At 39.4% G+C, this 27,516-nt stretch overlaps 4 protein-coding genes and 1 non-coding gene across 7 annotated transcripts; 2 read left to right on the forward strand and 3 right to left on the reverse strand.

Moving 5' to 3' along the window:
• Positions 1–234: 234 nt before the first annotated feature.
• On the reverse strand, positions 235–1,038 carry LOC120769759 (protein Abitram). Its single transcript, XM_040096926.1, has one exon. It carries the CDS (start codon positions 1,023–1,025, stop codon positions 351–353), a length of 675 nt encoding a protein of 224 aa, XP_039952860.1. The 5' UTR covers positions 1,026–1,038; the 3' UTR covers positions 235–350.
• An 8-nt stretch (positions 1,039–1,046) lies between these two features.
• Positions 1,047–1,435, reverse strand: LOC120769765 (COX assembly mitochondrial protein 2 homolog). The gene is made up of 2 exons (XM_040096940.1): positions 1,287–1,435; positions 1,047–1,215 (listed from the first exon to the last, which is right to left on the reverse strand). Exons 1-2 carry the CDS (start codon positions 1,365–1,367, stop codon positions 1,063–1,065), a joined length of 234 nt encoding a protein of 77 aa, XP_039952874.1. The 5' UTR covers positions 1,368–1,435; the 3' UTR covers positions 1,047–1,062.
• Positions 1,436–1,732: 297 nt separating this feature from the next.
• On the forward strand, positions 1,733–2,857 carry LOC120778518 (protein BCCIP homolog). Its single transcript, XM_040110356.1, has 3 exons — positions 1,733–1,959; positions 2,018–2,144; positions 2,203–2,857. The coding sequence occupies exons 1-3, from the start codon at positions 1,834–1,836 to the stop codon at positions 2,841–2,843; spliced, it is 894 nt and encodes a 297-aa protein (XP_039966290.1). The 5' UTR covers positions 1,733–1,833; the 3' UTR covers positions 2,844–2,857.
• Positions 2,858–3,378: 521 nt separating this feature from the next.
• On the forward strand, positions 3,379–8,952 carry LOC120778499 (putative aminopeptidase W07G4.4). 3 transcript variants are annotated; one of them, XM_040110328.1, is made up of 8 exons: positions 3,379–3,511; positions 3,901–4,017; positions 6,764–7,037; positions 7,157–7,255; positions 7,318–7,459; positions 7,681–8,021; positions 8,088–8,570; positions 8,634–8,952. In XM_040110328.1, exons 2-8 carry the CDS (start codon positions 4,004–4,006, stop codon positions 8,796–8,798), a joined length of 1,518 nt encoding a protein of 505 aa, XP_039966262.1. In that variant the 5' UTR covers positions 3,379–3,511; positions 3,901–4,003; the 3' UTR covers positions 8,799–8,952. The 3 variants fall into 3 exon arrangements, with proteins under 3 accessions (XP_039966262.1, XP_039966279.1, XP_039966270.1); XM_040110345.1 differs by lacking the exon at positions 3,379–3,511 and adding an exon at positions 3,540–3,605; XM_040110336.1 differs by lacking the exons at positions 3,379–3,511; positions 3,901–4,017 and adding an exon at positions 4,295–4,377.
• A 6,972-nt stretch (positions 8,953–15,924) lies between these two features.
• On the reverse strand, positions 15,925–16,006 carry Trnal-aag. The gene has a single exon. It is a non-coding gene; the product is annotated as a tRNA-Leu (tRNA).
• Positions 16,007–27,516: the final 11,510 nt, after the last annotated feature.

Here is a 27,516-nt window from a genome sequence, read left to right on the forward strand (position 1 = left end):
TATCAGTACCTCGCAAATAGTTTTGAAACTGCATAATTTTATGTGCCAGCATAAGTTATAACTTTCAAGCCACAACACAGTTTCCTATTCATTTTTAATTTGAAAATTCGCCCGCCACAACACAGTTTCATTTTCTTTTTTAATTTAAAAATTCGGCAGTAAATGTGAATTTATTACGTTTCTATGTAATAACACACCGTCATTAAAATTAATACCGTTTCAAACATAAAAAACTATTTAGATAAGAAAAAACAAGCATATTTATTTAGAAATTCACAAATATTAACAAAACACTTATTAAAACCGCACTCATGATTCATCTGCATTTTCTTTTCCCAGACGCTTGACGTTCACGTTGCAGATTCTTGTTCAGCTTGCGCAGATTTGTGCTCAGTTTTGGCAACGTTGCTCTCATTTGCCAACTTCTGCGCAGCATTCATTTTTATCGCTGTCCACTTTTCGTTATATTGTGCTTGTGTTAATAGGCTACGTTTAATATTTTCGCAATCTTCAGGTTTTGGTAATACAATAGCGACATATCCTTCGCCTTCGGCGGCAGTTTCCAATTGCTTTGGTGCTTCAACCCACGCTGTATTCACTTCCACTAATTTACTTTGTACACAACTAGGTATTTTGTACGCTTTATTTTGCTCGCTGGTCAATATGGCTAGCGTGGAGTCATGTTGCAGAACCATACCGCCTTTCTTGCCCTTTCCTTTCACGGTATTTTTACTGCGATCTGTATTGCCGATATCAAAGGTGAATGATTTTATACCGTCTTCTATTGCGGGATGCTCTGGAGCCAAACAAATTAAACAAACCCGATTGGAGTGAAAAAGTACTTGATAAGGTGCCGGTTCTGGACTTTCCTTAATGTAATAGTAACGTGTGAAAAATCGGTCCACGACACTGGGATAATTTTCAACCCATTCCTCTGTAATGGACGGGACGTCTATGCCACCAATGACTTCTGGCACATGGTTATAGTAGTACGGTTCAAGCGGATCTTCTGGTTCGGTAGGCATTGTTATAGTTATAAGATGTATTAAAAGATGAGAATGTTTATGAGGACACTAGACGCTCCTTTAAGCGAGCTTGTCGTTCGGCCGCTTTGACGCGATTGGCTGCAGCACGTGCTTGACGTTCACGTTTTAAACACCTCACCAACTGGTTATCAATATCGTTGCAGACGCCAAGAAATTTTGAAAACGTATTCTGAAAATGAATTACACAATTATGTAAGCTGTAACAACTAGTGGATATTACGTTTGGGGATATTTGTTTACCTCAATATGACAATTATTTAGTTGTTCAATCAAGTTATTGCACTCCGATGTATGCAGATGTGGAGATAGATCAGTATGCATACTTTTTGCTTGGTTTCAAAAACAACACAAATTGCACTTTTTCTTTGCTAGCCGACGAAATGAAATGTCAATTATTTCTTTCTTTAGAGCTGCCAATAGCTATTAGCAGAAAAGTCAATGATATCATGTTTTCAAGAATTCGATAGACTAAAACTTAAGTATTTAACATCCTAATTGTAAGAGAAAAATATTTTGTATTCTACAGAGCATTTTATAATTTTTTCCCGTTTATAAAGCTTAATATATTTGAAAAAAACAATTAATTATTTCATTTTTAAAATTACACAAAACTGGTTTGTGCGACTCTGTGTTTTATGCTGTGTTCATTGCAACAGCCTGAAAGCAACACGTGCAGGCCAATCAGCTGTTCTGTTAATGAAGCAGATTCCATACAAAACATGTTTTGTTTTAATAATTGTAGTGCTGTTCAATAATTATTAGTTATAAAACTTGTATTAATTTCATAATGTCGGCAAATAAAAAGAAGAACTTGAATTCTATGGAGGAAGACCCCACAGCCGACGATTCGGATAGCTCGATTGAGGATGATGATGACGATGAGCCTCATCCTGATGCATATACCGGCAATGAGGTTTGTAAAAGTACCACAAAACGAGCAACTTTACAAAAAACACGTAATTACGTTTCAGGAAGTGGAAATTGATTTCGAAGGTCGTGCCCCCACTGATCCAGATTGTCATGGAATTTCACAACTCTTACAGCGCGTGTTCCTGCGTGCGCCAGTAAACACCATGCAAATGGCAGATATGATAATTGGTAAATTTTTGATTTATTTACTAACAACACAGTTTATAATAATTATTACTTATTTAAGCTCAAAATTATGTGGGCAGTGTTATTTGCCAATGCGAGCCAGATGGTGCTGAGAGTGACATGGACGATGATATGGTTGAAGAAGGCACAATATTTGGTATTACAACAGTCATCAATATGACTGCAAAAAAGGACATTGCTTGCATAGAGCAATTGCGTGGATATATAATACAGCGAGCTGAAAAAAATGCGCCAGATTCAGTATTGACACACCTACGAGATGTGCTCGGAAATGAGGGGCGACCAGTGGGATTTCTTATCAATGAACGTTTCATAAATATACCAGCACAAATCTCAGTGCCGTTACTAGAGAATTTACATAAAGAAGTGCTAACAGCTAAACAGAAGGGCATGCAATTTAACTTCAGTTATTTTATAATGATAGTTAAATTCTACCGAAAAGAGGCACGCAAGGGAAAACCTGCTGAAGATACATATACGAATGCCGAAGAGGAAGTAATTTGTTCCAAAGCAGTAAATTCATTCGAGTATTCTGTTGCAGACGAGTGTGATGTTGGTATGAGTGGAGATTGGCTAGAAGGCGACGCGACATTAACACCTTATCGCAAAATTATCTTACTTGACGCTAAGGAGCTACCACATTTAATTGACGATATTAGAAATTACATCAATGGAGTGTAAAAATTATATAAAAAGTAATGTAAATAATTTAAATTGTTGGTTGTTTTTATACCCTAAACATGGTTTATTAAGTTTGCCACGAAGTTTGTAACACCCAGAAGGAAACGTCGGGTACCCTATAAAATGTATAAATAAACTGATTTGTTTGTCCGTCTGCATGTGTACACTGAACTAGTCCCTCAGTTATTGAGATTTCTATCTCAAATTTTGTTTACGTCCTTTCCCCTCAATAATCGTTTCATTTGTTGGAACTGACATTAACGAACTATTATGACATACAGTCGCCATATAAATTGAACGAACAAAATCCGGACCGTTATAGCATATAACTGTCATACAAACTGAACGATCAAAATCAAATTATTGTAAGGATTTTTTTTTATATGTGAGGGGTATTCAACGGCAGTTAAAGCTTTCTTGCTTTAATTCAATCAATAAGTAAAAATCGCGACTTCTTATCAGACGGGGTAAATTTTTGTAATGATAGCACACTGTTTACAGCACTGTCCATAACAGCTGATTGGCGCATTTAAAACGTGTGAAGAGTGTGTTGAGCTGCTGCACCGGCAAATTTTTATGCAAAAGAGACTTGCAAAATTAAAATAAATTTTTGTTTAGCTTAAAGTTGTCTGAGAAACGCTGCTTACTCATCGGCGATAAGCTTTACAGTGAGTAGTGGTTAACACAAAGTATATAGTACATAGGGTATTGTTAGCCGGAGAATCATGCATTTGGCATGAGTATAGCCACAATTTGGACTTAGTAAGCTCAAGCTATAAGTGCAGTATTAACACGTTCCTATCTCTTTATTCGTAATTATATTGCAACAATTACTCTAACCGATATTTATAAAGTGAGGCTCTTTAGAACTGATTTTCATAGTAAAAGTTTTCCTTCATGGAACACAGTCATCGGTTACACAAAGTGTGCCAAAAACGTGTTTTATCTACATTGAAGTATAACTAATAAAGAGGAACAAATAGCCTCCTTTCTATTGAATAATTTATAAGTTGCAATGATTGTGTTTAATACGGTTTTCTTCTACCTTGATTTCTAGTTAGTAAAAAGCATACTGCCGTCTACTAAAATATATATACTCGGTAGAAAACTAAAAACAAATCAAACGAAGTTCAGTTGTGATAGTGTGTCCAGCTTGCATCATGGGAATAGAGAGGTAAGTACAAAATCCAAAAATTTGTCATCAACAGAGGTTACTATGTTAAAAGTATTCAGTAGTTACAGTTAGGTAACTTTATAAATAATGAATTTAAAATTTAAAATTAACAATTTTCCTATAAGAAAAAGTTGTTACCTTATCAATAGCGAACTTTACTGTATATACACAGTAGATAAATCGGCATCATAATACAACAATAGTAAAGTACACGAATGTTGGTATAGAATTTATGTTGGAAGATTAGAAAGTTGTATTGCAATAGTCAGTTAGGCAGCAGTCGTTGTCGTTGTCGGTTGTTTAAATTGTTTAATAATATCTGTGTCTTTAAAATATACAGTTTAACATGGTAGCCGATACGTAAGTGAGCTTTTTGTTTTATTGTAATAATGATAGTTGGAGCAAAGCAATAATTAAGCAATAACTTGTAAATGCGTTTTGCAGAAAATGCATAGGTGCTAAAATTAATATTTTCTTATCTCACGGAAGGAAATTAATTTGCGGCGGCATACCCATTCATACTTTCCCTTTGTTTCAAAAGACATTATAAATATAGAATTAAAACTTATAGAGAACAAAATACAGACTTTTCATATCGCCGCTTTCAGAGTTCACTGCGTGATTGTACATACATTATAAAATCAAGATTTTTGTGTGAATTTTTAGATGTTTAAGCATATGAGTGCATGCTGTACAAGTTTTTGGGATATACCTGTACATACATATGTACATAGTATATGTATACAATGTACTTGCGTATGTTTGTTCACAAAGTTTGCTATTAATATGCGAGAGATTCCAGCTATCTACGTGTACTAAATATTTAATGCATTTTGTATAGAAGTTATCAGCTGCAAGTATTTGCAAACTGTAAAAACAAAAAAAAATTAATTCAAAGCTTTGGAAGTAAGCAAAAACAGACGCTAAAGGAAAGTTTGATTCTATGAATATTAAGTTCTTATCCCAATAGCCTATAGTCATATACATATGTACATACACTCCTACTTATGTACATCTACACAATACTTCAGAGCAATGTAATTCAAAGTAATCCCAAAAATGTATGAAAACAATACTTGACGCACTTAAAATAAATAAATAATAACAATTCAAAGCAAAAATTTTGTTCGAATGGCACATAAACGATCAGCTTATCGTAGACGAAGCAATTCGCCGTTAAAGAAGAAAGATCATCTCGAGCTTATTGAAGTTTGTATATCCAACACTTTGTAAGTGCCAAATAGTGATGTTAAAGATGGTATATTAATAACATGAGAGGTTAGCGTAATCTTTTATTGCCTTCGAAGTGTAGGATAATGTGAAAAGCATAAATCATTGATAATACATGGGTATGTATATCAGACATATACATATAAGTTCGCCAATAGAAAATTATGAAATGGGCTCTAAAAATCCAGTATGACAATTTGTTTTATTTTTATACCCTGAACAGGGCTTGTCACCAAGTTTGGATATCCAAAAGAAAACCTCAGAGACCATATGAAGCACATATACATAGGTATAAATAAATGACCAATGTGTCGATCTGAGTCAATTTAGCCTCGGTTTCTGAGATATTGATCTTAAATTTTGTACACGTTTTTTTTTCTTGTGCAAGAAGCTGCTCATTTGGCGGAACCGCCGATATCGGCCCTCTATAGCATATAGCTGTCATACATACAAAATGAACGATTAATGCCAAGTTCTCTTATGAACAACTATTTTATATGACCAGATACCTTCACGAATTTTAGATTATTGTTTAAGGCAACGGTAATATCTACGAAAAATTTGTTTATTTTAGACCAATAATATAAATTCCCGTATGGAAACTTCTTTATTTGAGAAGGGTATTATAGCTTCCGCGCAACCGAAGTTAACACTTTTTTGAAACTTTGTGGCAATGTTTGTGTTACTATGTGCATTATTATATATATTTTATTATTGTCGATTAGATTAGTGCCGGTGAGTTGTAAATCTAACAGTTTTACCGAAGCATGCAGAGAGTTGATGTAGGAAAACAGAAACAATTTTTAAATATGTCGAATTTAAATTTTTTATATACATACATACATACATATGTACGTCTCAAACGTTTGATATAAACCGATTTTAATTTAAATATTTTTAGAATGCTAAAACGCACGGTGTTATACTTTTGACACTTTTTTAAGTGCATTTCCAATTAGTATAAATACATTTAGTTAAAAACAATTGTTAATTTGCATAATGCAATTTGTGTCAGACCCGAGGCTGCGCTTAAACAGAACTAAAACTTCATAAAGCAAAAAAAAAATATATATTTTAAGGCATTCCTGAAAACGTTTAATTTTACGCCCATTTCCCTGCTGATAAGGCAGCAACCGGCTGCATATCAATTGTTGTAAATTAAAAACGTTAGTTGGCAGTCACCTAATTATAGCGGCACTTAAAAAATGCTCCGTGACAAAAAAGTAATTGTTTATAACAAAAATACAGCGAAGCAGATGAGGAAATGAACGAATGCAACAAAGCATTTAATGTCAATTGCTATAAAATGCAAATGGTACATCGTACACAGTGATGTGCTGATTGGTTCCATATAGCACACTGACATACATATGCACATACTATGTTGTATATTTGTATACAGTTGTAGTTGTTTTTGCTCCTGAATTGTATTTGCCTTGAACTTTAAAAGTGCATGACATACAAATTTATATAATATTTTCTATTGTTATTTTTATTTTTATTTTCCTGCTTTTAGACTCTTGCCTTGCAGCGTGAAAATCGCTAAACTCATACAGAAGTCCAGTTGCGATGTACTCTGTATCATCGATCGTCAAGTGCCGCCAGAGTTGGTGGAGCAGTTCGGTGAATTTCGCTCATTTGATAAGGCTTTTGATAGTGTGGTGTCATGCTTTAAGTCGCCCAAGCTGGACTTGCCCATAGTTTATTCACCCGTACAGGAATTGACTGATTATCATGATGTGCGCACATATCAAAAAGCGGCAGCCAAGTCATTGGAGCGCGCCATTAAGGTGAGATGAAGTTGTAAAACAAATATAACGAAACAAGACAAATATGTTTACAATATGCCATAGTTATTTACAATAAATGTATTTATCGCAACGCTTATCACTTTCGTGTATTTGCTTAGGCTGGCTTCAAATCGCCACTGCTGCTGGTGCCAGCAAGCAACCGCTTCTCCAATGCCGAACTTTGCACCGTGTTGGGTGCCTTGGATCAGTTATATGTGGTAAGTAGTGATATTTTAGGTTTAATTTGTTTATTTGTAAAAAATAAAATTATTGTATTTAGCCTATTCAACTGCGTGAGGATGTGCCCGAGCAAGCGAAGCGTATTAAGGAGCTGTCACTTTTGATTTCCACGCCCAAGGCTGAGGAAATTATAAAAGATGCTTTGGTTTTGGAATCAGGTCGGATGGTGGCACGCGATATTGGTGAGTAGTCTTAAAATCAAAAGGTTTTTTTTTACCAAAATATTACAAAAGTACAAAAGCTGTTATTTGCAAAGTTTATTTGCATATTTTTTAAATTTTTCTTTAATGCGAGCACTTTGCAACTGGCAATGCTGCAACTTGACGTTGTGCTATTTGTTTACACGCGTACCTAAAAGTATGCAACGATACTCTTAACAGCATGTTGATGTTTACTTTTGTAGGTGTTGGCGATCCGGAGCGCATGGCGCCACCTCGCGTTGAAGACTACGTTAACAGCGTACTGTCCTCGCTGAAGAAGGAGGTCATTAGCGATTTGAATGTGCTACAAGAGGATTATCCACTTTTCGCCGCTGTCAATCGCGCTGCCAATCAAGTGAGCCGCCATCGCGGCCGCATAATTTTCCTGGAGTATGTGCCACCGCAAACGGCACGCAAAACACTGATGTTGGTGGGTAAAGGTGTCACCTATGATACTGGCGGCGCTGACATTAAGGCTGGCGGTGTGATGGCTGGCATGTCACGTGATAAGTGTGGCGCCGCTGCCGTTGCTGGCTTCATGCAGGTAACAAAACCTCATATTCGCACAGAGTTTTCGACAAATTTTAACTAAATTATTCCACGCACACAGATTGTCAACGAGCAAAAGCCTGCCGATGTGCATGTTATCGCTGCACTTTGCATGGTCCGCAATTCGGTGGGTGAAGAATCCTATGTTTCCGATGAGGTGTACACCTCACGCGCCGGTGTGCGCATACGCATTGGCAACACCGATGCCGAGGGACGCATGTGCATGGCGGATGCTTTGTGTCGCATGAAAGAGATGGCCATCGAGCGCAAATTGCCCGATCCACATCTCTTCACCATTGCTACATTGACGGGACATGCTTGCATTTCAGCTGGTGATGGCTACTCCATTGCCATTGACAATAGTGTGGCGCAAAAGACTGGGCATGCACGTCTGTTGCAAGAGACTGGCCAGTCGTTTGGTGAACCCTTCGAAGTGTCGGTTTTGCGTCCAGATGATTTCGATTTCAATAAGGGTAAAGTGATTGGTGAAGACCTTGTGCAAGCCAACAATGCACCATCGACACGCACGCCCCGTGGACACCAGGTAAATAATTTTGAATTGATTTCTTAATATGCATTCTAACTATCTTAATTTCTATAATTTTAGATTCCAGCCGCTTTTCTTATTCAGGCCACTGGTTTGGACAAGCATGGGCTGGAGTCCAGCACGCCATTGAAATATACGCACATTGATATTGCTGCCAGCGCTTGCGTATTCCCAGAGATACCAACAGCTGCGCCCATTGTGGCCTTGGCAAAGACACATTTATAGAATTTTTTATTCGCTTTGCATTTAAGTTAAAAACTTTGCAAGCATTTACATAAGATATCAATTATATTGTACTTATTGCCGCAAATCTGTATGTAATTTGTTACGCTAAACACTACGAAATATAATCACATATACAATGAAAGCCAGTGCTAAACGTCCGCTTCTGATTGGGTTACAAAAACGAGCCAGGACTTTGAAAAGACGATTTAGAGATTTAGAGACCGTCTACCGATCGTCACGCTGATGTTTACCATATACATATGTATATACCAGATATAGCGGTATGAGGTGAGTGTTAAGATACAAATGTGTTCGTAGAGAACATTTGTTGTGAACGAGCCTTATGTTTTTTCTGTTTGGTTGGCATGGAATCCGTCAAACATAAATTGAGAAAATGAAAATGTTAAATTTTGTCGAAAAGTGATGATTTGCGGAAAGCATTAATTTTTTGTTGCCATTTGAAGAAAAGTACTGAAGAGTCGCACCGAATCCTTGTCGAGGCATATGGTGATCATGTTCTATCAGAAGCAACATGCAGAAGAAGGTTTCAAAAGTTCAGGGATAATGATTTTGATGTGAGAAATTAAAAACGTGGAAGACCTCCTGATTGAACGAATATTGAAAGCTAAGGGGAAAAAGGAAGACTCAAAAGTGTGAAAAATGGGTGCCACATGATTTGAATGAAAGACCAATGAAAAACCGAAAAAACACTTGTGAAATTTTGCTTCAAAGACACGAAAGAAAATCAGTTTTGCATCCAATTATCACTGGTGATGAAAAATGGATTTATTGTAGGAATCCTTAACGGTGAAAATCATGGATTAATCCAGATTCGTTTTGAAAGCAATGCTCTGTGTTTGGTGGGATCAGAAGGATCTCAAAGCTTATGAAACTGCTAATACAAATCGCTACAGACAAGAAATGAGTAATTTGAACCATGCATAGATCAGAAAAATTACCAGATTGGGCCAGAAGACTCGACAAAGTAGTTTTGTGACACGACTACGCATCTGTACACAAAACAAAACCGGTTCAAGATACAGTCAAGGTTCTTGGCTGGGCTTGTCCCTTCCGATTCCCATTGGTTGTCATCGAAGGGATACACCTTGCCTGAGCAGCACTTCCATTCCTGCGCAGAAGTCGAAAATGTGGGTGTCTGATATGTCTGCTTCAAAAGGCTAACATTTCTGTTGGTATGATATCCACAAATTGCCAGAAAGGTGGTAAAAAAAAAGTGTAAAATGCAATGGTCAATACTTCGAATTTTTGTTTTTTTTCCATTCAAAATTAGTATATAATTTTCAAAAAAAAACGCTCATTTCATACCGAAGTTTCTTTTTGGGCGTTACAAATTTAATATACCCTGCTCAGGGTATAAACAGGAAAATTTTAAAAAGTAGCTGAACTTCCCTAACTCGAATCGTCATAATTCACAGAAAACAAAATCGAGTTAGAGAGCCTTAGAGTTATAAAGGTTGATCCGTTTCGATGTTCCTTACTCGTTTAAAAAAATCCACAGAAACTTCAAATTTAATGGGTAATGTTTATTATCATTCGAAAGAGCATTCTTTGGTATTTATTTTTTGAAGATTATCTCTTTCAAATGTTGACCGTGGCCACGTCTCAGATAGTCCATCCGTTGAGTCCAGTTTTCAATGACTCGTTCGACCATTTCGACAAGTAATTGGCGAATGACACAAGGGACGTTTCGCTTCAAAGCCTGAATCGAAGTGGGATTGTCCGCATAGACTTTAGACTTTACATATCCCCACGGGAAAGAGTCTAACAGTGTGATATCACACGATCTTGGTGTGTAATCGACCGGTTCAAAACGTGAAATTAACTGCTCAACGATGTGCACTCTCAATAAATCCATTGATTGATGTGATATGTGGAAAGTAACGGCGTCTTGTTGAAACGAAATGTCGCCGAGATCACGAGCTTCAATTTCAGGCATTAAATAAACGGTTATCATGGCGCGATTACGGTCGCCGTTGACGGCTACGTTCTTACCTGCATCATTTTTGAAGAAATATGGACCGATGGTCCTACCGGCTCACAAACCATTGTTTTTTATGCATAAAATGGCAGCTTTTGAATCTCTTCAGGTTGCTTTTCGTCTCAAAAGCTATAAATTTTGTTTATTTACATACCCATTGAGCCAGAAATGGGCCTAAACGCTGAACGAAATTTGACTAGAAAACATTGGATCTTCTTGCAACCTTTCAAGAGCCCATAGAGCAGCGAATATTCCAAAAATTGTGCCGAAAATTTTCACTCGCTTATTTTATTTAATTATAATTATTTGTTTCTTTATTTATAAATTTTTTAAAATTATTTTAAATTTTTCTTTAATTTAATTTGATTTATTTTTTCTATAATTCCTTATTCCATTTGGTTTCAATTGCTTTAAAATATTTAATTTTAATTTCGCAACTTCTTTGCATTTAACTTCCCAACGATTCCTTCATTCTTGCTGCGTTAGTGTTCAATAACGGTGCCAGCGCGTGTCAGCAGTAATCGTTCTTGCGCATGCACCGTTAATCTGGCTTTTGAAAACTCGGTCAAGAGTGCCTCGTTCATGTTGTGATTGCATAATTTACCGTTGCCCGTTGACCACTATTCACTGTCACCGCTCATGTTGTTTTTGTTGTTGTTGATCGTTCTCGCCAATGCCCCACAAGGTGGCTCACTTAAAACTACCGTTGTTCTGCGCCTCGCATTTCCCTTCACTTGGCCGCACTTGAGTCTATGCAATGACTTGCATTGTTATCTTTAGTAAACGGCTTGTGAGCCTTTCTTTCTTTCTTTCATTTGTTTTGTTTGTGTTTAGTTCGTTTTCTGCTTTCTTTTGTTGCTGCGGAGGTCCATCTTGTCGGCTACGTAGCTTGTCGTACGCAGTTCGCAGTTTACAGGCTGCCCGATGGCTTTAAATGAGTGCATGGACTTGTTTTGATTGTTGTTGCTGTTTTTATGTGCTTTCATTTTGTTTTGCTTTCTTGTTTTGCCAACTGACGACCGTCTTCATTGTGGCTCCTTACGGTACCTTGCTTATTTGCTTCACTGCATTTACATACATATGTACGTATATACCCCTGGTACATAACAAGAATCGTGCGACGCATCAGTGGGCCAGTCTTTTGCATTCATTTTTTTTTTTTTTTTGTTTGGAAGTCTACAGTGGCTGTGTCCGAGGCGGTGATTCATTTATCGATACGACTGTTTAACATTCCACTTTATAACAGTAAGCTTGTAACATGTAACGGTTCATTTCTGACAGGCACCGTTACCTTAATTATGGCAATTAATATTGACCAGTTTTTGGACGTACATTTCTTTTTTTTATATTTTTCAGTCTTTTGTAGTTACCATGCATTTGAAGAAAGAACAAGAAGAAGCTATAATACCAGTGGCGTAGCTACAACTTCGGGCGCCCGGGGACAAGGATGTTCTGCCGCCCCCTTTATCTACCTACCTACAAGTTTCATGAGGTGGTTCGAACAAAAGTGAATTTTTACAAAATATCTTCGATATTAAGTATATAAAATTTAGGAACTAGAAGTCAAAGCCAAAAATAAGTGTGAACAGTGGGGTGTTACTATTATCAAGAGAATTCGGAAGAAGCGAAATATGTCTGGGGAAATATCTGAAGATGCTGGTTTGAATTCAGAAGAAGAAATGCGTCGCTGTATAATCGAAATTCTTGATAAGCTATTAACGGAAATATCCACCCGTTTCACCAATTTGGAAAAGCTTAATGACCGTTTTGGTTTTCTTTGTGATTTTGAACAAATTATAGAACTAACCAGAGACTCATACAATGACAAACTCGTCGAAATTAAAGAAAAATGCCAGCAACTTGCCGAATCCTATCCAGATGACTTGAATAACGAAGATTTATACAGTGACATCCAAGACGTCCTACTTTTATTAAAGAGAGCGAAGAAAAACGAAGAAAAAATTGGATTTTCGCCAGAAAAAGTTTTATTATACATTTCTTCAATGGGACTGGAAGCCTACAAGACGTTAGCGACAGCTTTAAGAATACTACTCAGTATACCTGTATCAGTTGCATCTTGTGAAAGATCTTTTAGCAAACTTAAATTGATCAAATCTTGCTTGAGATCGACCATGAGTCAGAGTAGACTGTCCAATCTTGCGATTCTCTCAATAGAATGTGAAACTGCTTCAACTTTAAATTACAATGATATGATATATGATTTTGCAGCGATCAAAGCTAGAACAGTGCATCTTTAAGTTCTATCACTATTTTTAAGAAAGTTGTATTGCCAAAAGATATAAGACAAATTCAAAGACTGAAGAGTATTCGAGTAAAAATTTATATTTTTCATTGTTATTCAGATTATTACTGTGAGTGTACAACTCTTTGTCTTTTATAATAAATTTTGTAAAAAATTTGTTGAAGTATTTTTCTGAATATTAAAAAACAGCGAAGATCGTTTTGCCGCCCCCAAGACGTTGCGCTCGGGGCGAAGTGATGAAGTGATGACGTGTGTATTCTGGAATGCGCATCGAATAATTTTATCGCCAAGAGCAAACTGTTGCCATCTATTCGAAACCGGCAATTCTATTCTATCCACTGGTCACTAGTGACTTTCTCTCCACACCTCAAGAATATGCTAGTATATGGGAAGAAAGTTTGCGCCTAGAAAGCGTTGACGTCCTGCACGTCGTTTACTACAGCTCGTATTAATACCTCCATATGACATTACAAAGAACGAGTAGGTCTATGTAAGACATGACAACCAGCCTATAATAGTTTTTTAAGTTTGTATAAAGCTTGATCTTCTTGTTTCGGACTGGTGTGTATTTGGAAACGGTTTATTTACGACGCGGACAGTTTTTTGGCGACTATTACGATATACTTGTATGTATATTTGAACGGCCCAAAGCGTTCAATCAGGTCGTGAAGTCTTCGGAATTTGTTAAAGACGGTAACATCTGAATTGTTAAGAGAACAGTGCTTGAAAATCGTTGTGTTGATGTCAAAAAATAGCAAAAGGTCTTAGCTTCTCTTATGGATCGCTCACACATTTTGGTTAATATTTTGGCTATGAAGCGTGTCAATGCTAGTCTCGCACCAAAAGACGTGAATCTTTTGCAACGATGTCGCGGAGAGGTTCTAAAAGAGTTGCTTTATAACTTAACTAAGGAACCTGCTTTCAGCAAACGCGTCATACTGGCAACGAGACGTGGATTTATCAATATTACGTCGAAACTCTTCAATAACGAGCAAATGGAACTCACAAAATGAGCCGTAACCGAAAGAATGGAATTCGCTAAAGGTCCTGAAGACCGCCCAAGCTGAGGCTTTTGAAAAGTGTATGGAAAATGGTATTTTAGAGATAAGACAGATATACGTGGATTTAACCGAGACCTTAGGTCTACTGTGCCCTCTCATAAATCACAAAGACTTACTTAGCCCAGCACACTGATAAAAGCCAATATACTTGTAGGTGTTAATGAGGTGATGTGACCACTATTCGGAAACGTGGATCCCAGGGCCTTTATTCTGCGCCTTCTGACTTCTGTGCAGTTAATTAGCAGGTGTTCTGGAGTTTCAGGCTCTCTGTCGCTGAACCGGCAATTTTCCCAAGAAGCTAGGCCCATGTTGTATAAGTGCTTCTTCTGCTTGCAGTGGCCAAGTAGCCTGAATTTGTCCGTAGAAAGGTTAATTACATATTACACCTGCTGAGGTTATAACCCTCCATTACCAACTTGGCATGGGATTTGAAGGCGATAATAAGGATTTGTATTGAGTTTTACAAGTTTTACTGACAGCTCAATTTCTTTGGAGATTATACCAACGCCTTGGACAATAAAAAAGCTTTCCATTTAAAGACCGGATTTTGATCGATTTGATAGATCCGTCTTTATGGCGGTTTCGTCTAATGAGCAGTTTCTTTGAGATAAAAGTACGTGCTTATAATTTCAGTGAAATATCTCAAAAATTGGGGACCAGTACGCATATATACAGACAGACGGACATAGAAACCATTTCAGCGGTCACGATAACCATTTATATATGCATATTTTATAGGATCTCCGACATTTCCTACTGGATAAAGTGGAGACAAATTCGTAAAGTCTCAAATATCTTTCTTTATTCAAATCCATGCGGAGCCAGCGCTTCAATGGACGCTGTCATCGAGGAGAAGTCGTCGCTCAAAATTATGTGGCAGTTACCATTTGCTACTTGCAACTTGCGGCGATGGCGAGTTGTCAATGCGGCCTGTTTGGCTGGATCTGCGCGCTATAAACAGTGAGAAAAACTACAACAAAACAACAACAACAGCAAACTGTGCAGCAACCGGAGCTACAGTCGACATTAATAATAGCAATGACGCGACGGCAGCAGCTGAAGCGATGCAACGACAGACCAACAGCGAAACAAATATTACAAAAAAAAAAAAAAAACAATTACAACAAAAACAACAATGATGGAAGAGATCTTAAATGAATGCGGAAGTTTTGCTGGAGTTTCGTAACCAGCCGTCGCGGCATATGGAGCTGTTGCAGTGATTGCGGCAATATGCGGCAGTAACTACAACACCAACAGCAACAATGACGGCCACTTAAAAGCGGTGGCAAGTGAACAAGAGACAAATATTAAAGCAAATCTAATGTGAGGCAGGCAAATAAACGCACAGCCAACCATTGCAGCGTGTATGGAAGGGTAAGGGGCAACTAAGCGAGGGTGGCGGGAGCGCGATTAAGTCGTGCGACGAGTAGGCAGACGCTGCCATGTGCATATGGCTGTCGGCACGGCGTATTGTTGATGTGACACCGACAACGCTGACACTAATGGCGACGTTGACTGCCGATGGCGGGGGAGCATGGCGGTTGCCGGTTGGTGGAGTAGTATATAAGCAGTATAGAGGCTGGCGGTGAAGCATGAGAAAAGCGCGGCAAGGCATAATGCAACAGCAATCATTTGCTTGCAACGTGCAACATGCATGAGAAGTCCTATTTACTTTTGTTATTTAATAAAATTATTACAGCCAGATATGTACATATGTACCGCATTATTTATTCATTAAAATTGGAAAAATAAAAAAATAAATATTTTGTAAAAAAAAAAAAAGTTTAGCAAAAAAATATTACTTGGCAGCGGTGGGATTCGAACCCACGCCCCCGAAGAGACTGGTGCCTTAAACCAGCGCCTTAGACCGCTCGGCCACGCTACCCACTTGGCCCCTCACACACCAGCAGCCAACATAACAGTAACAATGACTGTCGGATGCAAGCACACACATATGCACACACAAACACACATATGCACACACGTAGCCACATATATACATATACTCATATGAGCGCGTTATATTTAGAGGATAACGTGACGAGCGTGTGAATTAGCCGACGACATTTATTTTCAAGCGTCTCAACTTAAATTTGGACTACCGACAGTCTCTTGAACTTTCCAGGCGACATCACGTAAAAGTCGAATGTATACTCGTGAGTGCGCTCTGCGGCGCTGATGGATGCCACTCGCAGTCTGGGTGGCTGCTTGCTGTCTGGACGCCAAATATGCACCTGCCACGCAGAAGTGCCCGCTGTGCCACACAATGTTGCTTTGGTCATTCGATATTGGTGTGCCAATTAATAGCTGTACATACACACGCACGCACACCTACAATGATTGTCGCAGATTTTTGGCAGTCACAGCTTCTGCCGCGTGCAACACAACGCCTTTCGATTTTCTCACAATTCTTCGCTGGCAAAGGACACGCTCGCTGATGCGAAAGCTGCTGCAGAGCTTTATATGTTTAATCGGGTGAAAAGGGTTTCTTAGCCATATCGTTCGGCCGTTTGGTCGTTTGTGCGTTTGCTTGTTGTTGGCCACCTGAAACAGTCGAAGCCATTGCGTGGGAGTTGAGTAACTATTTTGGAAGCTGCAACAGGTGTTTTTGCGTTATGCTTTATGTTGGCTCCCACCAGGATTCAATTTACTCTCACTAAATGCACATTCACTGATTTTTGTGGATGGTGTGAAAATATGGACAGGTGCTCTACAGCGCGGGAGTTAAGCCTTTCGGGGCATAAGACTTCCTATTGGCAACTTAAATTAAAAATATGTAAATTAATGAATCACGTTCTGTAACTATAAGAAAGTAAAGTCATACGACTTTCGAAGAAGAAAACTTTGTCAACTGAAGAGATGGGTTATAGGTATTCGCAGCCATTGCTGTCCAAAAGCTTTCTGTTGAAGGTTAACCAGAGTTAAACATTCAATTATCCTATCAGTTCCCTCATAGTCCTACAGTGTGCGCAATGCCTCCACGTAGCCTGTCCAAGGCGAAACCCACATATACGAAGGGCAGATCGATAGAGCCGGCACTCCATACAATGATATTTAATATTGAACGAGCTCTGGAATATAAGAAATACGCACTTGGAGCATTCCTGGACATATCTGGAGCGTTCAACAAAGTCTCTACGGAATCATAATGAATAGTATCCAGTCAATAGCTTTTGGTACTGTTATACAACGTTGGATCAGAAGCCTCTTGACCTCTAGAAGAATATCAATAGTATGGAACGACGCCAGAAAGGCCAAGGAAGTCTGTAGAGTTGCTCCGCAAGATGGAGTGTTATCTCCGCTTCTATGGACATTAATGGTGAATAAACTTCTAAGAAACTTAGACGGCAAGGCCTCTAAGATAGTGACATATGCGGACGACTTGTCATCTTAATAACGGATAGGTGGCTACAGACCATTAGCACTAAGTATTATGACCATCACTCTCAATACAGTCCAGAATTGGGTATCGCAAATGGGTCTGAAGTTGAACCTGTAGAAAACGAATCAGTTTGTGTTCACAATAAAGTATGGACAAAACTCTATCTCAAAGACCACACCAAGTATCATGGGGATCCAAACTGCTGTGGAAGCTGTAATACACTGGAAGGGGTATCGATATTGAGTCCACAGAGTCTGTTGAAATTCGCGTGAAGCGCAGGCATCCTAAAGGATGACAACTCCTTATGGACCTAAAACTGAACTTACTCTGGTATCGCAAAGGACCAAAAGTGGTCTATGCGCGGCTCATTGGCCAACCAGACTCACCAAACCTAACCTAATATTACAACTTTTAAGATGATGAGGTTTAGTTATTGCACAATTTTTTCCGAGTTTAGTCAAAGTATTCAAGAATGACGTCATGAAAATCAAAATATAACAAGTTGGCGAGTTTGATGGTTTATCCTTTTTGTCTTTCTTCATTTTAAGTTCAAAGATTATGAAGTTTGTTATAAAAAAACTGCTGTTCCCAATGTTAGACCGAGTCCGAGTTAGTGGAACAATTGATTCAAATTTACAAGAGCCAATGGTGCTGAGCCCATTTCCAATGAACTTTCCTCTGCACGAAATGGATGAAATATTTACCGATTTTTATTTAGCCCATCAAAACCCTAATTTGCAGATAATCTCTTCTTCTTTGCTCTTCTTCATTCAATATATTAAGATAGGTAGGTAGGAGCGCTGCCACCAAGGGATCAATTTTGATGGGCTATCGTAGGATCTTATAATTTTGCTACGGATTCTCTGATGGGTTTAAAGTATTTTGTGATCTGAACATTTACAGAGCAAATGGATAACAGTTTCCGCATTACCTACTAGCTTACAGCTCCGGAAAAAATTGTTATAAGGTAAGTCCGTTGAGATAAACTCGACTGGAAGTTTCTTTTAGGGTGAAGAGAACTTTGCTTTGGCCGCCCTTCCTTAGAAGAAAATAACTAGCGTATATCCCCCTTTAAAATTTACTAATCTAACGACTTTATAAAGCTGATTTCGCCAATCCAGATCGTTTATTAGATTCGTTTTGTGCTCCAGCCCTCGAACAGTGGACTACACTTGGGCTTAGCCGGCGCTTTTCAACAACTATTTAACTCCTTTTTGACGGCTTGATCCTTCTGGCCTTTTATGGAGCGAAAGGGATCCACTGAAATACTTTCTCTCAGCTAAGTTCGTCTTGCCACAATTTTGCGAGTTCTTACTGGACATTGTCCAATAGGTGTACATACGGTAGGGCTGAAAATCTTGTTGGATGCTGACTGTCAAAATTGTATGGGGGAAAGTGAGGTTTTCACCTCACCAACAAGCTACCTTCTCCACCATAACGAGCTTTTGCAAGACTGAGGTCTTGGTGGTCATATGGTCGGTAAAACTGGTGAAATAGCCGGAGTTGTTATTGACCAGCTCAACAAATTTGTGGCAGACTCAAAGTGCTTTGTCAATTTTTGAGAGTATTTTCGTTCAACACTAAGGAGTATTTAGATATCATAATGGACCGGCTCTACAGCTGTCCAAGTGGGGTCCTCTTTTGGATTCACCTTCTAACCTAACCCAACAACCTGTCACTTGAGATCAGTCTTACTTAAGAATTAAAACAAATTGTCGGACTATATCAGCGATTTTCTCACAACAACAACAGCTACATGATCATATAAGCTCGGCAAACCGCTGTCCATGAGAAATTCTCTGAAGAAGAGCAAGCATTCTAAAAATTTTTCTATGACTTTCGCCTTTAGCGTAGAGCTAGTTCTGCGCTTTCTGTAACAATCCGAGTCATTTCGGGCCACAAAACTGAATAAAGGTTTAATGTATGATTTTTCCTTGGACTGGCAACTGGCCGTTAAAGGATAGTAAAATCAATAAAAAGAGATAGCCAAGCATCTCACGAACTTAACAAACCTACAATCCGGCGTATAGCGCGCCGAAAAGGATATCGTTTTACATGAGGAACACAGCATTCATTGACACTCATTCACACCACGTGCAAATCGGGCCACACAACAACCTGGGAGCCAAAAGTAAGCAAAAAAATAAAAACAAGAAAACACACAAGAGTCATAAAAAAATATGAACGAAAATGAAAATGTTTCACACGACATTTATCGCATTGACGACCATTTATGCCATTGTCCTGCGGCAATAATTCGAAACATATTTATTTTAGATTATTTAATCTTTCGACAATTTTCTGCATAAACTAATAAATATCGAAAATTTCACTGGCGCCCACACGCGCACACCTTAGCACAACTCACACACACACACAAACAAGCAAATATTTTTCAATATTTATACGCTCATATGCCATAATCGCTTACTCGCTGCGTCTGGTTTTCATTAGAAAAATGGCCAACGACATAGATGTGAGGCGCCGTTCATGACAATCGGCGACACACGGTCAATGCGACAATATTGCCACACGGTGTTGCAACAATGGTGGCCGTAAAACTACTTTCACTTTTGTTCGCGGCGCACAAACGGCAAACAGCCAATTGGCGTGGGCAAAAAAAGGAGCGGTGCGGGAAAGTCCTGCTGCCACCGCCCCGTCGTGACGGCTAACAAACCAAGTTGCATGCCGCTCACGTAGCGTAACGTGTTGTGCGCGCTGCCACAATATTTGACACATCATAAATTCACTTAAAATTATGAACTTCATTTCTTTTTCATAAATTTTATTGTTTTTACACCTTTTTGGAGTGCATAAATACGCACACAAACATATACATAAAAAGGCACACACATACATACATATGTGCATACACAAATACACACTGCATTCTTTGACTATTGTCACTGGCATTGTTATTGCTGTTGTTGCTGCCACTTGCGTTGCATTGTATTTTTCGTGTTCACGCTCATGTTTCGCGCGCACCCACACAACCGACCGACACACCAATGTATGTATGTATGATCGCAAACACAACTTGCCACTCTGCTTTATTCCACGTGGATTTGTTTTGTTGCAAATAGTTGTTGTTGTTGCAACGCCGCTGTTACTAATGAAGCGATAAAAAGACGGGTTTCAAGAGAAAATGTCAAGGTTTTAGCGCACACCAACAATTTCACTCCAACACAGGCGCGCTTGGTCCGACGTGTCAGCGTGTCACAATTGCATTTGCCAAAACGTTTGCCGCACGTTTGGGTGCGCCTGACCTTGCCTCCTTGATGGCTGTATGGCTGGCTTCGCCTTGGCTGCGCTCGATCGTTTGCTTGCCTGTTGCGACCTCTTGCGGCCCTGCTGCCAGCCGCGCGTTGCTGGTTGCCGCCGCACGCTGCGCGCGCATTTTGCTTTTGTAGCGTTTGGCCAAAATGAAAATCGGAAAATTTTGTGCTTTTTACTTTCACCGCCAACATTGTGGGCTTCCATGTACCCGTATTGTTGTTGCTGTTGTTTTCATGTACTCACATTGTTGTTGCTGCTGTTTTTATTGTCTGCATTGTTGCATGCTGCTTGCCGAGGTTGCGACACTCAAGGTACGTCAAGCGATCGGCGGGCTGTGAAGTGCTATTATCTGCGCTCGCTTGTTGTTGCTTTCATAAATTTATTTGTATTTTACTTTCGCAATATTTTTCACATTTTTTTTGCTTGCATTTTGTGACATTGCCTCTTGTAATGTCTTCCAATATCTTTGAATATAATAGCAATATAATCGTTTACTTGAATTCACCCCCCGCCAGCGCACTCAAAGGTGGTCTATATCATTGGCATTTGCCCTCTGCGTCGCTCTGTGGTCCGAATTTATCGCAGGCTGGCGGTTTGCCGATTCGCCGATAAGGTTAGGTGAAATGGTTATTAGTTTTTGGAGAATCGTCATAAATATTATGACACCCGCAGCTGCTCCGAGCGACACTGATTACGATCTAGTTACATAAAGGTGGGCTTACTTAGGTAGGTAATAAGTAATTTGCACAATTTTAGAAATCCGACAAATGACATCTGCCAAAACTTTACCTCACTTTTTGATTAGTTCTAATGTCGTAATGAATTTGTATTACATTTGGTCGTTTTCAAAATATCTTGGCATTTTAAGAATTATTCCTAACTCAGTATGTTGTAGCGACACTCGAAGAAGTGAGACCAAAAAAATGGCTGGGAGCCTGATCTGGAGTAAATGGGTGTTGAGAAGGAAATTTAAAGCTCTCTTCAAGCAATTTCACCATTTTCATTGAGTTATGAAACTGTGAATCGTCTGATGAATTGATCGACTGTGAGATCGCGTGCTATCCACTGACAAGCCCAAATATTCATGAGAAATACGTAGAACACTTTTCTTAGATATCTTTAGAATATCGGCTTCGTCTTCTTAATTAAGGTAGACACCGCTACACTGTTAAAGCTGAGTTAACAACAGCGATCCAGTCGTTTCTTCTTTTCGCTATATTCGAAATGCCAAGTGCAGCCGTGTCTTTCTCAATATGATCTCTTTCTCTTCTTCTACTTTTACTGGCGGGTATTGAATCGAAAATCTTCAAAGCTGGAATATTCTCATCCATCCGGATAACATGACCTGGCCTGGTCTTTTAATTCGCTGAATTATGTCTATGTCGCCGCATATCTCATAGAGCTCATCGTTCCATCGACTGCGGTTTTCGCCGTTGTAAATGCGCAAAGGACCATAAATCTTCTGCAAAACCTTTCTCCCGAAAACACTCTTAAAGCCGACTCATCAGATGTTGTCATCATCCATGCCTCTGCACTATATAGCAGGACGCGCAGGATGAGAGATTTGTAGAGTTTGGTCTTTATTCGTCGATAGAGGACTTTACTTCTGAATTGGCTACTTAGTCCAAAGTAGACTTGTTAGCGAGACTGATTCTGCTCAGATTTTAAGGCTGAGATTGTTGTTGGTTTTAATGATGGTTCCAAAATAGACGAAATTATCTACGTCTTCAAAGTTATGACTGTCATCAGTGACGTTTGAGCCAATTCGCGAATGTGATGACTGTTTGTTTGTCAATATGAGATAATTCGTCTTACCAGGGTTCACAACCAGCCCCATAAGTTTCGCTTACGTATATAGTCTAGAAAAAACAGAACTAACGACGCGGTTGGTAAAATTAATGATATTAATATCACCGGCATACGCCAGCAACTTTTCTAATGCTATGAGAGTCTCTTATAGAATATTAGATAGATAGAAAAATTGATGATACCTATGGTCTATTGTGTCCTCCCCTACATCACATATGCTCACAAAGGTCCAGCATTCTGAACAATTCCAGGAACCTGCTGAGCACAACTGAGATGATGTAATCCCTGTCCATGTAGACGGAACCTATGGCCTTAAGCCTGCTTTTGCGAATTGCTGGACAATCCAGAATTAGGTGTTCTGGAGTTTCCTGTTCCTTGTCGTAAAATTGCCAGTTTGCTTGCGCAAGAGACTATGCCCATGTTGGAAAAGTACTTGCTGAGCCTGCGGTACCTTTTATAGAGCGCAACAAGGTTTGTCTAAGCAATAGATTGAGGAAGTCACATGATAGGAAGTCTGGAAACTTATTTACTTCGTGTCGAACGGCTCTGAGAGGTCTTTTTCGATGCTGACGAAGCTTTTGGTTTCTTAGGTTCATCGTCTTCGATACAGATAACATTCAGTAGCGTTCTCTCTCATCAAAGAATAGTGTTTTATTAATAAAAAAATATTTTTTTTAAATTCCAAAACTTAAGATCACTCGGAAATATAGCAAATCATATGTCAGTACCTGATAGTTGTAATATTTGAAGATTAGATTTAACTACATAATTATCTAATACAATTTTTTCGAACATTACCTACTTACTACAAGCGTGTTAAGTAACCATGGTGAACAATCGCATTAAAGAATTTGTTCCCGGCCCTCATACAACCATTGTCTTGAACTTAAAGTTCTATAGACTTTCTCTATATTTAACTTATTTCAGTGACTTCATCATATTTTAAAACCTATGTTGATAACTCAATACCTTTAAATTTTTTGGGAAGTCAAACTGCTATAAAAATGTTTCTTTTTGGTCAGGGTCAAGGGGTTTTCGATATTTTTAACAACCTACAAGCACAAAGCATCTTACAATTTTTCTCGAATGACTGCTGAATTCAAACGAGAATGGCCGAAAAACGATAATCCTTGGAAGAAATTAAATTATTTTGAAAAATTTTCAAAAATATTCTAAGAAAAAAAATACAATCGTACCAAAACTTTAATCAAACCACCTCCAATCTCCTCGTTATCTGCAAAAAGCTCATACTCAGCGAGCGCCGCACCGGACAAACTTCTCTTACTATCTGTAAATCTTTGTTTTGTGCTCTTCGAATACTTCCCTTTTGGCGCGCGATGATCTTGAAGAGTAGGCAGGCAGGCCTGCCCTTTCTTTGCACAACGTCGATAACCAACTCAATGTTTTCAACCTTAGCATAAAATAAGCCAAGCTCAGTTGTCACACCGCAACCACAGCTGCCAGCAACGTAAAGCCAACAGCCGAGCGACTCCACACCGAATACTTCCGCACTGCATAAAAGATCGCATTGCCTATTCGGTTCGATGTTGGCCGTCAGTATTGTTGGTTCGCTTGGCCATTATGCTGGGTGTGTGCTTGGTTAGTTTGTTGCTTGGACTGCAGCTTGTGACGAAGCTGTTAGCCGGTTCGCGAGCATGCATACATAGATTGTTGGCTGAGTTGCCGGCTTGACTTGTTTCCAGCCACCGTACATACTGAGATAACACCAGCCAGCTCTCAGTAATATATTATAGTGTAGCATGTTGTTGTTGTTGCTGTTGGTGTATGATGTCGAGTCATGCCGACACTCGATTTGGGGAGTCCGTCGTTCTCGTTGCTGGCATTATGATTGCGGTTGTGGTAGTCTTGGTGCGGCTACTCGTTTGGTGTGTGTCGAGTAATACGTCACATGAGGTGAACGCACTCGCGGATGTTAGTGGGTCACTATTTGTACGGTCAACGAACTTTTGGCCGTTTGTAAATACATGAAATGCGACGAATCGGTCGTACTGAGCGACGCGAACCGCACACCGCAACGCTGTTGCCGCTAACACGGCCGCCAAGCTTTGGCTACTTTCTGATATTTTATTTTCTTCGATTTTAGCTGCGCGGACCAGCGCTGTTGCTAGTGCCAATGCTGTGACCATTGTTGTTGGTAAGATGTATTCGTATTCCTCTATTTTATTTGCTGGCGCGGTCTCTGGAGCTCTTGTGTTGTTGCATTTGCTGCTATGGCTTTCATGTGTCCGTAAAAATTGTCTTCCTCTGCTCGTGTTGCTTGGGTGCTGGGCGTTGTAAGTGTAAAGTTGACTTACTGCCGCGAATGTGCTCGTGCGACCGTCGCGTCGTCGTCGTCGAGCGTTGTTATCGCCATCGCCGAAAAGGGGCCGACGGGTGGGTGCGCGCCTGCCAATACGATCGGCGACCAAGTGGTAAGGCATACAGCACCACGCTGGGCCGCATAGCGAAGCATGGCTGGCATGCCATCACTTTGGACATCGTCGGAAATGAAGAATATCGACAACGGGCTGATCTTATGACAGTGATCGTTGTTGATGATCTTCAGCTGAGCTGTGAACAGTCATTTGCATATGTATGAGTACCAGCACAAAAACAAACACTGAGAACTGTATGCGCCTTTTTTTTTGAATATGTCAGCCCTTTCGGAATTTGGCAAGCAAAGCGGCAAAACTTTAATAAAAGCGCTCACATAACTCTTAATCCATGTACGTGTGAGTTAAGCTTATTATATGTATGCTGTCTTCGCACTCAATCATGACAAACATGCCAGTGAGAATGAACTTTAATTATACAGCTTACTAATAGAAATATATATATATATATATATTTACAACTCTTGGGATCACCGCAATGCCATGGAATAATACATAATAATATCCAAATCAGCCTGCGCGCACCACCGAGCGCGGACGTGCAGGTCGCTCAGCGTGAAGGCCTACCGTCGCGCGGCTACGCTGGAATTCCTCGACCGGGCCGCTCCGTCCGTCGGTCCGGCCGGCAATTTGTGCCTCCAATTGACTTGCACTTGTCCAGCGTCCACAATGTTTCGGCAGCAACGGCGGCGGCGGCGGCGGCATTGCATGCAGCAGCTCGCCACAAATATACTCATGCAACGTGCAACGCTGAGAAAACAATTTAGCTTCTACATTTTTCATTCGCCTCCATTCGTGGCGGCCTGGGTACCGTGGTGTTGCCAAAGTGATCACGCATGCGCAGTGTTGCCTTGTGCTGCCAACTGCAACATATATGCCGCCGTCTACGTCGCCACGTCGCTGCTGAATTGCTTTGCCAACTATGAAAATCTATTTCCGCATTTTTCCTTGTGAAGCGTTTAAGCAGCATATATGCATGTGTATGCATATGTGTGTGTGTTTGTGTAGTTTGTTGTTGTTTTGTGTTGTAAGTGTGACTGTAAGTTTCAATTTTTCGTATAATGGCGTTGCATTTAGCTTAATTGTATTTTTATATGTATATATACATATATCGCGTTGCATATGCTTATGTGTTTATGTGTGTGTGTTTGTGTATATTTGCTATACGCCTTGGTCTATTTTCACATATGTTTGTCTATGTTCGCTTGAGTTTTCCTATTGCTATCTCATAAAATGCTGCATATCGAAGCATCCGTCCATAAATATTGTAGGCATATGTAGTTATATGTAAATGCAAGCCTGATGGCTTTAGCAAATTGTCATTTTGTTGTATTGAAACTTATGAGTGGCGTTTATTGATATACCATAGGTGTGAGTGCTTTGATTATATAATGCCATGACTTTAGCACTTTGAAGCTCATAAGTGATTTTTTTAAGAATTTGTTTCATCTTAATTAAGGAAAGTAGCTCTCAGAGAATTACTTCATTTTTAGAGAAAGGAGAGAGCTGATGTTTACGGTATAAGCTCTGTGATTTCAGTAATACCTTAGTACTTTTAAGCGTTCACAATTTCAAGATTTTGCCACTATTAGAAAAAAATTGTTGCTTCAACCGCATTAGACCACACTACCTTCCCAGTAACAATGAACTCAGCATAGAGGACTTCCTCAGGTAACAAATTATATCATAGTTAACATAAAATTGAATAGTAAAATATACTTAGTACTGCAATTAAGGGTTATGTGGGTATACTGACCGTCAGGATCGGGAAGGACCTCTCCGAGCCGTTCGATACCAAAAGAGGTTTCAGACAAGGCGACTCCCTATCGTGCGACTTCTTTAATCTACTCTTGAAGAAAATAATTCGAGTTGCAGAACTTAATAGAGAAGGTACAGTCTTCTATAAGAGTGTACAACTGCTGGCGTACGCCGATGATATCGATATCATTTTCCTCAATAACCGCGCCATTACTACTGTTTTCTTCAGACTGCATAAGGAAACGAAGCATATGGGTCTGGTTGTGAAATATCTTCTGCCATCAAACAAATAGTCGTCGCGTTCGCGACTTGGCTCCAACGCCATTGTTCACAGTCATAACTTCGACGTCGTAGATGATTTCGTCTATCTTGGAAACAGCATTAACACAAACGTTCGCATCGAATTCCAACGCAGAATAACTCTTGCCAGCAGGTGCTACTTCAGACTGAGTAGGCAATTGAGGCGTAAAGTCCTCTCTCGACAAACAAAGACCAAATACAGCAAAACATCATCCCCGTTCTGCCATATGGAGCAGAGATATGGAAGATAACAACATCTAATGAGTCGGCGAGTTTTCAAGAGAAAGGTTCTGCGAAAGATGTATGGTCCTTTGCGCATTGGCAAGAACGACTGTCGCACTTGAGTATTGGACTATAGCAATTTCTTGGTCTTCGAAGTTATTCCACAAAATCGAAATAGTTGAATTTCTAAATTAAGCTTATCGAAAACAAAATTATTAGTTATAGTATGTAATTTACGAAAAAGTAAAAACACGA

This window comes from Bactrocera tryoni, chromosome 1 (genome assembly GCF_016617805.1).
Source record: "Bactrocera tryoni isolate S06 chromosome 1, CSIRO_BtryS06_freeze2, whole genome shotgun sequence".
Lineage (NCBI taxonomy): Eukaryota > Metazoa > Arthropoda > Insecta > Diptera > Tephritidae > Bactrocera > Bactrocera tryoni.